This window comes from Melospiza georgiana, chromosome 23 (assembly GCF_028018845.1).
Source record: "Melospiza georgiana isolate bMelGeo1 chromosome 23, bMelGeo1.pri, whole genome shotgun sequence".
In the NCBI taxonomy this organism is placed as follows: Eukaryota; Metazoa; Chordata; class Aves; order Passeriformes; family Passerellidae; genus Melospiza; species Melospiza georgiana.
Genome location: NC_080452.1, coordinates 4,126,202 through 4,141,366, shown reverse-complemented (window position 1 = coordinate 4,141,366; position 15,165 = coordinate 4,126,202). Strand labels below are relative to the sequence as shown.

Below are 15,165 nucleotides of genomic sequence, written 5' to 3'. Positions count from 1 at the left end.
CTTAAGTTTTATACATAAAAAAGTAAACAGTAATTTTTTTTTCTTTTAGTCTTTTCCACTGAAGAAAATTGAGAAATAAGTTGTCTTTTTAGATAATGTTTATTTAAAAAAATAAAATTAATTGACAAAGATACCACACTATTTTGCATGCCGGGCACCCCTTGGCTCGCAGGACCCTGTTCAGCATGAAACCGCTTTGTCAGCAATGCACGAGCAAAAACCACCCCAGCCTGGCTCCCACCTGGCAGCTGCTGCAGCCACACAACTTAGTGAGATATCTCTGGGTTTTTACCAGCTCAGGTCTTTAGTAAATAAATTCCAAGTGGACACTAAACAAGTATTTCACTAAGAGATGATGAAATATTAAAATTAAAAGCAAGTCAGATTGCAGCTGTAATTATACTACATTAGAAACTTCAGTTGGTGGGGATCCATTCACCATAGAGAGATTAATTTGTAATCAAGGTAATTACAAAGACAGAGCATTTTCTTCCTGCATGCTTTCCCGGGCTTGGAACCAACAGAGTTGACTACATGGAAAGTTGACTAGGGTGTACTTGGAATTCACTCTCTCAGGCAGGAGACTAGTTAAGGAGTGTTACTGATAACAAAGAAGAAAAGTTATACAACATTGATTATTATAAATTACTTTGTTCTTATCTGCTTTTAGCCTTAGTCTCCTACAAGTCTTCATCCACTCCTGTAGAACCCCAGCTCCCCCTGCACTCCCCCGTGGCAGCTCCCATCCCTAGTGGTGGTTCGAGTGCGTGGGGCAGCCCTTGATGCGGAACACGTGGATGTGCAGGTGCGCGGCGATCTGGTTGCACACGCTGACGCAGTACCGCAGCAGGTCGAACAGGGACAGGATCTGCACAGGAAAACATCACCCACAGTTATCCCACAAGTTCCTTACGGGCTGCTATGTGTGTAACAGCCCACACTGCACAACCACAGCACTGTGGCCCATTGAGCTGAATCTCCACTCCAGGAATAACCACAGAATCCCAGACTGGCCTGGGATGGGAGAGACCTTAGAGCCCATCCAGCTGCACCCCTGTCATGGGCAGAGATGCCTTCCACTACACCAGGCTGCTCCAAGCTCTGTCCAACCTGGCCTTGGACACTTCCACGGATGGCACATCACTCCCTAAAGAATTTCTGGGAATTGTGGGCTTTCTTCCAGCCTAAGACAAGACAGACTCTTAATTCTACAATAAGAAAGTGGATAAGATTTACAGCAGCTACAGAGGTACTGTGAAATGCCCCATTAACTCAGAATGGTGAAAGCCACACACAGAATATCTTTTCCCATCACACCAACACAATTTTACCAAAAGGTTGACACTGTTTTTGTACATTAAACTTGTGCATTTAATAAGCCCAGACAAGTTGAATTTAGGATGTTTATCCCAATGGGTGCTGGAGTCATGACAGATATTCCAGACCTTAAGCCACAGCCAGAGCACCCCGGCATTGCCCATCACAAGGACCCGGCTAACGAGGCAGCAACACTCAACTGCAAAATATTCTAATCTAAGCTTTGAATATTTGCTACAATGCTTTGAAATTTTAACTATCACAGTCATCAAGGCTGGAAGTGACCTTCAAGACCGTTGAGTCCCACCATCATCCCAGAGTCACCATAATCATCCTTAACCCAAGTCACCAGGTGCCACATTCAGACACCTCTTGAACTCTTCTAGGTATGGTGACTCCATCACTGCCCTGGGCAATTTATTCCAATGCCTGATCAATTCTGTCAGCATTTTTTTTTTCAAATATCCAACCTGAACTTCCCTGGCACAGCCTGAAGCCATTTCCTCTTGTCCTGGCCCCTGTTGCCTGGCAGCAGAGCCTGACCTCCCTTGGCTGCCCCCTCCTGTCAGGGAGTTGTGCACAGCCAGAACTTTGCTCCAGGCTGAGCCCCTTTCCCAGCTCCCTCAGCTGCTCCTGGGGCTCCAGACCCTTCCCCAGCTCCGTTCCCTTCCCTGCACACACCCCAGCCCCTCAGGGTCTCTGCTGCCAGGAGGGGCCCAGAGCTGCCCCAGGGCTGGAGCTGCCCCAGCAGTGCCAGCACAGGGAACCACGCTGGGCACACCATGGCTGTGACAGCCCAGATTCCACTGGCCTACCTGCCCACCTGGGCTCATGTCCAGCCACTGTTACCAGCATTCCCAGATCCTTTCCCAGCTTTCCAGCCACTCTTCTCCCAGCCTGGAGCATTTCATGGGGCTGTTGTGACCCGAGGATGGGACCTGGCACTTGGCCTGGCTGACCCTCCCACTGCTGCCCTCAGCCATGGATCCAACCTGTCCAGATTCCTCCAGAAGATCTACATCCCACCCAGCCTGGTGTCCTCTGCAAACTGACTGGGAGTGCCTCGATCCCCTCACCCAGACCATCCCTAAAGACAGTGCCCAGATTGTCCCAACACCAAACCAGGGACACTGTGACCCTGTTCAGCTCTGCACCAACTTCAAATCCACTCCAGGGGATTCAGCCGGGCACAACCAACACAATGAATTAGTGGCAGAGCTAATTAATAACATTAGCTTGGACTCACCAGGGCAATCCAGAGGACAATATACTCATCAATAAAGCTGTTAAAATACTGGTCAAGGAACAGCAATGCTGGGCCTATGAATGCTGTGTCATACAAATACATCTCACTCTTGGTCATGTGGGCAACCTGCAGTAAAAAAAAAAAAAAAAGAAAAGAGAAGTTTAAGAAATAAATATATGCCAGCCAAGGCAGAGTGATTTCAGAACACACAAAGCCAAAACCATACAGTTCAAGCCACATTACTGAAAAATACCAAATACTCAAGTGGCCACAACAATATTGTTTGAACCATGGTGCTCCACAGATACAGAGATGCAAGGTTTGCAGAGGCATCTTTTATTAGAGCAGAGAATGTAGCACAGGAAAAAAAACTAGTAAGTTTTCCAGCTCACCTCTTCCTCCTCCCAGAAACCAAACAGTGAAATGGAAGCAGACTGGTAACTTTTAAAGTTGAGCCTGGAAACAAAAACTTACAGCTGCTGGAGCTCAAAAAATCAAGGACACTTGGTGTTCCTCTCCCTCCACCTCTTTTTCTCCCATTCCATGAGGATCACCACCTTTCTCTGGTTACAATTTGATGACCATTTTTGGTGTTCATGTGTGCCCTTCTCACTTCCCTAGATGCACAGAACCCAGCCCACACTCCATCCTCACTGCTCAGCACAGCTGGGATGGGACTGAGCACCAAAGCAGGCCTGGTAAGAAAGAAACTTTTCTTCTACTGTGAGCTTAAGCTCTTCCTCCACTATGAACTTAAACTCTTTCACTGTGAGATAAGTCCAGCATTGACCCAGCTCACAACAGCCCAACAGAGGCCTGCAGAACTGGGATGGCCTTTGAGGCAGGAGATGTTTAACCCTCATTCAGTGACACCTCTGCCCTTGTATAAACCTGTTAACTATTTTAACTCCTATTTTAGTCCAATTCTTCAAGTCAAACCCTCAGGAAGTGTTCCAAACCTCAGCAGCTCCATCACCTCCTCTCCTTCTGCCAAACCTTCCTCCCCTTCGCGTCTGAGGGGGATTCCAGCCCCCTCTGTTCCAGCCCAACTCTTCACACGTGCACAAATACATTGCAAATGTGTGAATTAACAGCTGGAGAAGGGGGAGAAACAGCTCTGAGCTGTCTGGTGCTGCCTGTGCAACCACAGCATCAACCCCACATTTACACTGCCCTTTCAAACCCCACATTTACACTGCCCTTCCAAAGACTCTGCTGCACCTCCAGGCTACTCAAAGCAAAGCACAAGTATCTCTTCAGTGCACAAACAAGAGAGCTCCATAATCTACAAAAAGTTCTCCTGCAACAAGACTGGGGAAGGTTCTGGCACACTCACCACCAGTTTATTTGTGATCTTGGCAGACACAAAGCCAAAAGTTAGGATGTAGAGACAGGGGTGCCTCTCAAAGAGCTGCACAGCAGATTTCTTGTAGATCATTGCAGCCAAGGCGATCACTGAGCCAATATGGAGAAAAGGTGAGAGGACACTTGTTCCCTGTGGTGAGATTAAAGCATGAGGTTAATAAAATGTGCACATTGCAAAGAAACCTCAAAGAGCCCCTCATGTGGTGTGCAATGAGGGGTTAAAAATAAAACCACATTAGAAACATCTTTTTGAATGCTGGTGGTAAAAGGAACAAAAAGTAGTGAAACTTGAGCATGCAGCAGCTGAGAAGTGGTGGAAACTTTCTGGTTCTGGGGAAAAAATAATATTTTAGGCAGCAAGAACACTGCAACAGAAGGTGCTTGTGCAGACACATCCACTCATTCTTTTACATTGGTAATAGAAATAATATAGATCTTTCAGAAGGATCAAACCCAGAATCTTTGTGAAAGATTTCTTTCTGAATGGATTTTTGCACAGGATTTTTCTATGAACTCCTCAGTGAGGGGTGTATTTGTATAACTTCATTTATCTCATTAATTCAAAAACAAATATCAAAGTACAATGAGTACTTTTAACAAAAAATTTTAAAACGTTGACTCCTAAATCTACTATTCTTACACATGCAATATTAACTTGTTTTTCCCAAGCCAGCAAGGAGCTAATGGGAAAATATTTTCCATGGAGGAGGGATTATGTTAAATAGAAACTGTGGCTGAAGAGCCTCTGTGCTGAGGAGGAACTGGCAGCCCAAGGTACTCACTGCTATAGTGGATCCATTTTTGCCAACTCCACCTGTGAAGATCACACCAAAGTAGTTTGTACAGGAGAATATGGTTCCTGCCACAGTACAAAGAGCTGGGAATATTTTCACCTGAATATTCAGTATTGGAATCTTAATGGAAGAGAGACAAGAAGTTACAATATGTACAAACTCAAATTTGGGTTAGTATTTCATGTGCACTCAAACACTCCACTTTTCAATATATTTGCTCTTCTCTCTCTGCTATACAGAGATTGACATTTCTAGAGAGAAAAAATTATTTTCCAAAAGCTTCCATGAAGCTTCCCAGAAAGCCAGACTTATGTTCAGTTACCAGAGAAGAGACAACAAAAGCAGAGAAATGGACAGAAACCAAGAGCTTGCTCTAAATCACCCCAGGGGAGAGAATCATCACCTTTCCTGAAGCCGCAGTCAAGATCAAACTGGGCAGAAGAACAGCCACTTGGGGATGGTCAGATAAACCCTTTCAAGCACTGGATCCAAACTTTTGTGCAAGGCAAGGCAAGCAAAGAGATCAGACAAGTCAGAACAGAGTGACCTGGAGAGGAAGGATGAGGTTGCTAAAGAAGGAGAGAACGATCACAGGCAGTTTCGAAAGTTTCCTTCGTTTTTTAACAGTCATGTTTCAAGCAGAACAGGAAAAACTAGAAATGAAGAATAGTCCAAAGTAAAGCACAGGAGATATGTTATGGGAGCAAGTGTTTAGAGACAACTACCCAAAACCTCCCAACTGTATCTATTCAACTACTAAAAGCTCCTTATTCAGGAACTGAAGTCATGGCACTCAACTGAATAAACGCTTGGCTGCCCAATGAGTCCAGCTAGGAACAGAAGACCAAAGGAGGTCAAATTGCTTCTCTTTTTTTTTTAATTACCCTCTCAGAGTAGCTTTCAGCAGGTACAGGTAAACAATGAAATGCTATGAGTTGGAAGGGACCCATCAGGAGCATACAGTCCAACCCCTGTTCCTACACAGACAGCCCAACAATCCAACCCTATGCCTGAGAGCACTGTCCAAACCCTGCTAGAGCTTGAAGATTGTTCTTGAAGATCCTAAGTTTTCTATTCCATTCAACAACTCAATGTCTTCATCTTTCCAGGGCATGATCAAGAGGCAGAGGAGCTTTAACCCTTCATGCCTTGTTCAGCCCATTCCCCAAACCCCACCCAGTTTCATGACACTCAAATATATTTCTCCCCTGCTAAGGCTACCCTGTTAAGGCAAAAAAAAAAAAAAAAAAAGGCATTTCCTACAAGATTGTACAGAAAGAATAAAGACAAGTAAAGAGAAGGCCTGAACTGCCAGACTAGAGCACTACTTCTAATCATTCATTAATGTCAGGAGGCTCAGGATTCCTCAAGCTCTTCTAAAAGCAGGTACGCGTGCTGGCCTCTGCCTCAGAACTTTGGTATTTAAAGAACAGGGTGGATTGACTTTTACAAGCAAAAGGAAACAGTAGCAAACTCCATTACAGGAGTCAAAAGACATTAAGGTTGACATTTCCCCACGACAAAGGGAATTGGCTGGGAAAAACACCCTGTGAACCCCCAGCTACCACTCAAACACTGGAGAAGGATGCTCAGGGAAGGAGAAGATAAGGCCACACTGTTATAACACCCAGTTTGGCCAATTTTAGGTTCTTAACACCCTCCCGTTGGCCTCCACAGCAGCTGCATCAGTGCAAAATATGTTAGAAGGAAAAAATATTGAGAAACGGCCACATAGAGAAATTTGGCAGAGGAAAGCCAGGAGTGGATTAAAAAGTCAGCACCTGCTGAATTTCTCTGGGTACAAAATGGGATCATCAAAGCCAAAAGTGGGAAGCAGCAAAACCATGCAAATATCAGATTACTTTTATTTCTTCCCTCTGACTGGAGGGAGAGAAGGAAATGTTCCTACAAAGTGGCACCACAGCCCCTGAATTTTAACTCAGAGGACACTGGAAGACAGCTGCCAGGCTTCCCTGTCTGGTATTCCATCCACTATCACTATAGTTCCTGCAATTATTCTGCCTTTCCTGGTGATTCCAGGGGCTTCATCCAACACCACGTGCAGGCAGAACTTCCCAAAACCATGTCTGCAATGCAGGGAATCATTACCAGTTACATTTTTTACAGGCAAATGTAAAAGATCTTTCTCTTTTAAACCCTCTGAGACTGATCACAGACGGAAAGCTGCATTGCCCAGAGAGCTGCAGAATCCAGGGAAACCCTGGGAAAGAAGCATTCCAGGCTGGACAGGGCTTGGAGCAACCTGGTCTAGGGGAAGGTGTCTCTGCCCATGACAGGGGGTGGCACTGAATGAGCTTTAAGGTCCATTCCAAACCAAACCATTCCATGATTGAAGATGTGGTTTGGGAAGAGCCCAGGCATGGCAGTAACCAAGTGGCAGCAGGCAACGGATGGAGTTGGGAGTGGCTGCCAGAGCCAGCATTAAAGCGAGTCTGGAACATTTTGCCAGAAAATTACTCCCAGGATTGCAGAGTACATTTCATCAGTTTTGTGCAAAATGAATCGGTATTTAAAAAATAAAATTATGAGGGAATAGGCCAGAGCAGATTCCAGCTAAGGGCTCATGGAAGCAGCAGGGAGGGAGCATGTAAGAGTCTCGCTTCCTCCAGGAACTCCTCCTGTCACCAATCCCACAATTACCACAGCCAGCTGGGCAACTCAGACCCTGGAGTCCTTCTCACAGGGCTGCATCCCAGCTGTCCAGATAAATTACAGTCACATCTGCCCAAGGAACAACTTCCAGAGGGCTGAATTCCATCTCCATATTCCCAAAGTGTTTGTGCTTTTTCATAATCCAGACCCTACGGGAGAAAACTCCAACAATTGTATCACTTTTCTTGCTTCAAGCAGGAAAACCAACTTCAAATATACAATCTATTTAACAAGTTACCCTAAGCTTCCTTGCTCTACTCACATGTCCCAAATGATCCAAGATGAGCCATACTCAGCATCCCACAGGAATTACCAGCTCCAGGAGCATGGGGAGCAGCATTTAACAGGCTTTGAAGAGAATTTACACTGCCAGAAAGGAGGGGGCCAAGACAGGCACACACAGTTTCATGGAATAAAAGAAAGGTAATGAAAACAACAATTTCCAAAATTCACAACTCTGCATTTTGCCTGTTCAGAGTGTTTTGCTTTTCCCATGAAAAGTGGAGTGTTTGAGTACACAACCACATCTACTCCCTATTTCCCCCAAACAGAAGCAAACAAAATACCAAACCACCAACTTTGTAGTCACATCAAGTATTAAAGGATTAGAGAGGGCTGGGTGAGAAGGGGTTGCGTGATTTATTTTGCTCTGCAAGCAGTAAGTAAGATTTATCTGTAAATGAACACAAAATCTCACTCATTGAATTAAACAGGATTGTCATGGGAGACCTGATTAACGCTGTTCTCTGGAGAGATGCTCCATTAAACTAACCAAAATAGTTTAATATTTTTGGGAGCTGCCTTAGGCAAATGCTGCTCCAACCCAGAACTTCTGATAGATTTCAAGATTTTGCTGAAAAGGGTTATTTAAAAGGCAATTTTGGAGTTATTTAAGCTATTTAATAACAAGAGATCCATTTCTAAGCTCACACAAACATTACTGAACTATGCCAGAGGTTGCGGCAGCAGCATCCCCCCCCTCCACACTTTTTTTTTAAAGTAAACTGAGAACAGGAATTGATAAATTATCTTGATAACACAGAATATTAAATTATAGCTGCATCGGGATGTTGGCCACATTAATATTTCTAGATATTAATGTCACCAATAAGGTTACATGTAGCCTTATTTTTATTCTGTAATCAATCCTTCCCACCCTCATTCCCTATAGATAGTATTTGCAGTTTATAGAATTAATTAAGGGCTTTAGGGTTTTAAGCCTGAAAGCATAAGCAGCACAATCAGGATGGCTACAATTAGCTCATTTGGGATCCTTTCCACATACTGTTGGTTCATTGCACAGAGCACATTAGAAATTCATCCATTTGAGGTGAAGCTTTTCAGGGACTTTTGACCATCTCTTGGTGTTACTGAAATCAAGATTTCTTTCTCCTTAAGAACTGCATTTACCAAATACAGAGAGAAGATCAATAACCAGGAAGGAAAACTAGGAAAACCTTTCAGGAAATCAATGCTTTGGATTTTATTTCCAGTAAACTTATTTAAAATTTACATATGCACATACATGCTTTTCTGTGGACAATGTCATTTTGATAGCTCAATGTGGCTTCAGTAATACTTACTATTGTATTACTATTATTATAATTATCATTATTATTAAGCTGTCAGCTGACATGGCCTGGCAAGCCTATATCAACATATATATTATATATAGAAAAATACATAGACATAGATATAAATAAAAGTTCTGCAGCCAGGCTGTGCCAGCAGCTCATTTAATCAGGATCATCTTAGTTTAAAAGGAAAAACCTGACAAGGGGGAGTTGTCCCCTTACACAAATCCAGAGTCATCAGCCACATTCAGGCCTAATTATCTACTGATGACTCCCAACTACTCTCCAAGAGTTCCCCCAAATCCTCATCCCAGTTTAATATTCCTCCACTGTTTATTGAAATGAAATTCATTCAGGTTTTGGCCAGGATTTCACCAAAGGTTTAAGTTCATGCAATTTTTGATAGCTTTTCACCAGCACGCACAGGGTATAAAATAACCTTGTTTTAATGACTGTGGTCCAGACAGAACCCACAGTTCATTCCATGGGATCTGAATTCAAAAACCTGTTTCCATTTATAAGGAAAAGTGAAACCTTCCTGCAGAAGTGAAACTGCCTCAAGATGTGCAGGAGTGCTTCAGTGATCACTGGATTATTAAAAAGGATAAAATAAGAACACAAGCAAAATTACCAGAGATTGCCAAAAAGGTGGTCCTCCAATCACTGCCAGTAAATGCATGATTATTATGAAGATTTGTACTTCAGTCACATCAATTCTGATTAGGTATAAAAAGCCAAAAAACAAAAAGCAAAATTATTCAAAGCAATTTCAAGTCAGTTACTTGCAAGCTCAGCAGCACAGCTCTGTCATGCACTGTATAACGGCTGAGGAAAAGAGGAAAAACTCACCAATAATTTAGAAGGCAAAAATGTATTTAGCTTTTTTGTTCAAACTAAGAGCAATGTTGTACTATAATTTTGTTTTACTTCACGGTGCAATAACAGAAATCCATTTTATCAACCAGAAACATTGGAACTCTTCACTGCCCAGTGGCAGCTGCAGAAAAAAATATTCAGTTTTAACCTTGTCCACCAAAAAAAAAAGAATTTAGTAGAGATGATAAAATTCTAAAAATGTATTTTTCACCCTTAATATATTCCCTACCCTATCTTAATATGAATATCCTCTGAATAGCATCAAGCTTTGAAAAGAAACACGAATCTCTAAAGGGTTGATGGAAATGGTGCAGTGGCAGCAAGAAGAGAAACCACTTCTGGTTCCAGCAGAGCCAGGATGTGCTGCAGGAAGAATGGGAGAAAACAGAAAATTTATGGCTTTGTTTTAAGGAGCATGTAAAAATCTTGGAGGTAGAAAGAGGGGAAAATGGGTGTACAAATGAATGCCAGAAATAGGAGTATATAGAAACACAAGTGAAATGAAGAGGATGGACTTGCTGATGTGAGATATATATATATATATGTATTTATAGGGTGTATATACACAATATATGTTATAAATAGGGACACATTCTATACATCTATATATATGCATATAGATGTATGTTATATATAACTTACATATTATAGCCACATAATAGTATCTTGCCCTGAAGTGCTGCATCAAAAATAATCCTTCAAGTCAGTTTGAAACATTTCTGGCTTATCCATATTTCCAATTAGATAGTTCTACCTAAAAGACTCCAAATCCCTTCCTGCACACACAAGCTTTGCTGTGACAAAACCCTGCTGATATCACCTGCACGGGGAAGAAGCATTATGGGCTGGGCTTTCCTCTGTCTGCCTTAAATGAGCTACAAGACCATGGAACTGATTTTAGTATCAGCTTCCATAGACTTTGTTTCAGTCTGGGAGTGGATCCCCTCATTTGAGGACCTCCAGTCTGGTCAGCAGCAGAGCCACATGCACAAGGAATCATTCCAAGGCTGCACCTAAATCCCATGGTGGATATCTCCATGGCAGGGGTTGGAATGAGATGAGTTTTAAGGTCCTTCCCACCCCACTCCATTCCATGATTGCTTTGCCAATTTGCTTTCCACTACACAAACCTGGAGATGGAACATCCAGGAAGCAACCTTTGGAGCCCTCCTATATTCAATTTGCTCAATAACAATCCTGCAAGGCAATCACAATTGGCTGGGGAAAAAACTGACTTCCACTGAGGAAAGAATGTTCTAAAATATCTCAGGTTTCAGTCCTGATACAAACAAATAGAGCCATTGAGATACCTTGCAAGAAAAAAAAAAAAAAAATGCTCAGCAGAGATACACAGATCAACTGATTTAATGCAAATTACTTCCTCCCAGCCCTTGGAGTCAGCATGGAAATGTGTTCTCAGCGTGTCCAGCCAAGGAAGGACTGGAGCAACTCCATTCCAGGAGTGCAGGAATGTGTTTTAGCCCGTTTCACTACTTCTGTCAATCTCCTAAAGAACAGAAAGAAACTGAGAAAGTTCACAGAAACAGTGAGTAATAAGTCACGGAGGTAACTCACAGCTTTCCTGGGATAGGAAACCAGGTTTCTTTTGGCAGCAGAAATCTTATGCACAATAAAGTCAAGTCATGTATGGAAAACCAAGTTATTCTGCCAGACAAACCTCTGCACAAGACTGAGAGCCCAACAGATACACGGGGAGCAGTGCCTGCATTGAGGTTAGGGAAACAGTTTTATCTTTACACAGCCGTGGCACAACCTTTACTCCTCTGCCCAGGGCTCTGCCCTTCCAACTCAAACAGAAACAGTACTAGGCAGCCAAGGATATTTGTTAAAAGCTTGCCCCTTACTTATAGTAAGAATCTCCTACTGAAGAAAAAATATGAGTTTTAACTTCAGTTCCACCTTAATATTTTGTATTTTTAATACCAAATACTCCCTTAAAACAGAAGACAAAAGCATTCAGACCTACTGAGGAGAAACTAAACACCAAACTATCACCTAAAGAAAGCATAAATTCTTAATCCCAAGGAGGAAAATGGCCTGGGAACATCCCATGCTCATTAAAACTACTGTTAGATGACTTAAAATGATAAGCTTGATATCAGTAAAGCACATGCCTGATGTTGGAATTATTCAGTGAATTTTTTTTTTGCAGGATGTCAAGTGGCCTCTGGACAGAAATCTAAGAATCCAGACATCCACAGGCAGCTCCTCAAAGCTGGATCACAGCTGGGAGCACAAAGTGTGAAAAGGGGCACATTGTTCCTCTCTGGGTTCAACCTGAATTCAAGATAACTGTGCAACCACAGCATGAACCAGATACATCCATGATGCTGCTACATGCAGCAGTCATCCCAAGCTCCTTAAAATCCAACCACTTTCTTCCCCCAAAAACACCTGCTCAGCCCCACCTTCTCTCCTGCCATCAGCAGGGTCAGGACATTGGCTTGGCTAAAACAGAAGAAATTCCTGTCCCAATTGCCAGCCCATCAGCTTTCCTGGTGTTTTTTGTGACCCTGGGAAGGCTGGGAGCCCTGAGGAGGCAGCAGGGAAGCTCTGCTCAGCCCCTGGATCCACACAACCCAGCACTGAGCCAGTGGGACTTGGCAGCTCCAGAGAGGGGAGGAATAAATGGAAATGGCAGACAAGTTGATTGCTACCTGCCTTCATAAAAGTCCTAAACAGCTCCCTAAAATGAAAAAGAAGTGAAAGAATGCCATTTTAAACCAAAGAAACAATGGTTTTGTCAAGACAGACGTGAGCAAAGCAATATCCACACTGCCTGGAAAACATTAACACATCAGGTGATCCAGAGGACATTCTTACACCTAAATGATTAACTTCAATTTATGCATTGTATCCAGGTAAAATGAGCTAGCAATCAAAAAAATCCATAAATTGCCTAGGTCACCATAATGCTTTTAAACTCTGGTAGAGCTGGGAACTTACCCAATAAATGGGAAGGCAAAAGCAGGGCTGCAGGAAAGCACTTGCTCCACTTAGAGGGATGTTGGAACCCAGGGCACAGGGAAAATTTCTCTGCCTGTCCTGAGATGTTCTGATCCTCAGGAAAACACTGCTTTTAACCTTTGTCCTTTTAGCTTTGGAGAAAGCTTCCAAGACTTTGGGATTAACTGGAATCTATGAGTGTGTAATAGTGTGAAATAGATAGCAGTAGAGTTTATCACAGGGTGAAAAACTTAAGAGTTTTATGTTTTTAGTATGGAGGTGGATAGGATACAAGACAGAAGATTTTGGGCATTGTCTGATCTCCTTCTTGCTCTTCATCTACTCCATTTTCTACAGTGTTGGGAGCACAGAGTGATTAGTTAAAAAAAAAAAAACACAACACAGATGCTGCATAGACAGAAAAATAATTAGTTATTGGTAGAAAGGTTGAAATAAAGTACATTCTAAGAGTTAATTGGACAAAATAGCTTTAAAAGACCTTGAATCTGTGTGTCTTGTGCCTTTTGGTGCCTCCTCTTTGTATGCTAAGTCTGAGATATAGACAGCATGCAGAACTTTGATAAGAGAAAAATAAATAACAACCTGAAGACCAAAAAGCCAAAAGTTCCTAGCACAGAACTTTTTAGGGGTCTCTCCATCAGGGGGCCCCACAAGGGAGGTTTCTACAGAGCAAGTCTGACCAATCCCTTTCTTTTTAAGAGAAAATACATCCAACTTGCTTTAGTGGATGGGGAATTTATTCACAAAGTAGGGTGATAATGTTCCTGCTTAGGTATGACATCATTAGTACTGTATTTTATTCTACATCAAGTTCCATTGCATATTCAAGTGACTCTCCCATGGTAAACATTAGGGAAAACATAACTTTGGAGCAATGGATCATGTATCAAATCATAGTAAAAAAATAAGGGAAAAAAGGCAGAAAATAGAGAAAGGCCATTGTTCCTCCAGACTGCCTCATTTAATTACTATAATCACATTTAATTACACAGAAGCAGGTACCACACACAGAGCTGTAAGAAAGCAAAACCATTTCAAAGCAAGAAGAAAATCAGCCAGTTCAAAGATTCTATTTTCAACTTGTGTTTGTATTTATTTACTCATTTAAATACTACAGTGGAAATCCTAAGAAAAAACAAATGAGAAGAGCAAGCAGCATGAACTCTGCAAGAGGTTCTTAAAGCCTCTGAACTGGGATATTTTTATTTTGTGGGTTATTTTCAGGCACCACTGGAGCCACACTTCCCCCCAGCCTGACAGGTTTGCTGCCTGATGTTTCCTGACAACTGAGTCACGTCAGCACTGCCCTGACTCTGTGCACATTGTGTGGAAGATCATTAAGGCCATGAAATGAAGAAAATGAAACAAACCCTTTTCCCAAGACATTCCCACACTACACAGATGGACGGAAAGTTATTGTACAAGTTCAGAGGACACAAAGAATCAAGTTCCAAAAATCTCTTCTTCAAATAAACCAGGGGCTTTTTCATCTTCTATAAAATAAACAGAAGACCCTGTATTGAGGTTTAAGATCAGCAGGAACATCCAGGCAAAGAAGAAGAACAAAGAGCTGATGCTGAAAACAGAGCAAAGAGCCCAGACTCAATATCTGACAAACTAAAATGCCCAGACAGAACATCCAGTGGCAAGGTTGGGGAGAACACTCACAATAATGCTGAGAAGTACTGATTCTGCAGCAAAGTGATGCTAGGGAAGAATAATAACCAGCAGCACTGTAGAAGGCAGGGACAGGGCCAGGCAATGTCAGCACTGCACTGGGGGTAACAGCCTAAAAACCAGAACACCCAAGGATTTAATTCAAATGAAGCCAGAGAAACATAGAAGTTTGAGTTTTTAAATGCACATTTCAACCCTCGGTCCCTATCTGCCTAAATTCACAAGACAGGAAAATTCCTGCAGAGTTTCCAGGGGCAGCTGCAATTCCTGTGGTGACACTGCCATCCATGGATTCTCCTGCACACACTGCAGTGTTCTCCTCTATTGATCCTCCTTTCCCTGTTGTGACAAATTGAAATGCAGATTATTTGCCTGTCTTCAAAGCTGTACAGTCTTCCCAGATAAAGAGAAGATCCAGAGAACCTCCAGCATGGTTTGAGTTAGAAGGAACCTCAAAGCTCATCCCATTCCACCCCTGCCATGGGCAGGGACTCCTTCCACCATCCCAGGGGGCTCCAAGCCCTGTCCAGCCTGGCCTCAGACACTTCCAGGGATGGGGCAGCTGCAGCTTCTCTGGGTAACCTGGGCCAGGGCCTCCCCACCTCACAGGGAGGAATTCCTTCCCACTATCCCATCTATCCTTGCTCTCTGGCAG

The 15,165-nt window shown here is 42.8% G+C and overlaps 1 protein-coding gene across 2 annotated transcripts in view; it reads right to left on the bottom strand.

The window, feature by feature from the left end:
• CEPT1 (choline/ethanolamine phosphotransferase 1) overlaps window positions 1–15,165 on the bottom strand; it is a 32,193-nt gene continuing 17,028 nt past the window's right edge. The window contains exons 5-9 of one of the 2 annotated variants that reach the window (XM_058039612.1): window positions 9,601–9,685; window positions 4,711–4,842; window positions 3,900–4,058; window positions 2,564–2,689; window positions 4–868 (exon numbers count right to left, since the gene is read on the bottom strand). In XM_058039612.1, the coding sequence (XP_057895595.1) occupies window positions 749–868; window positions 2,564–2,689; window positions 3,900–4,058; window positions 4,711–4,842; window positions 9,601–9,685 (622 nt within the window). In that variant the 3' untranslated portion in view covers window positions 4–748. Of the gene's footprint in view, window positions 869–2,563; window positions 2,690–3,899; window positions 4,059–4,710; window positions 4,843–9,600; window positions 9,686–15,165 lie in introns of both variants that reach the window. The other variant, XM_058039613.1, reaches the window with a different exon arrangement.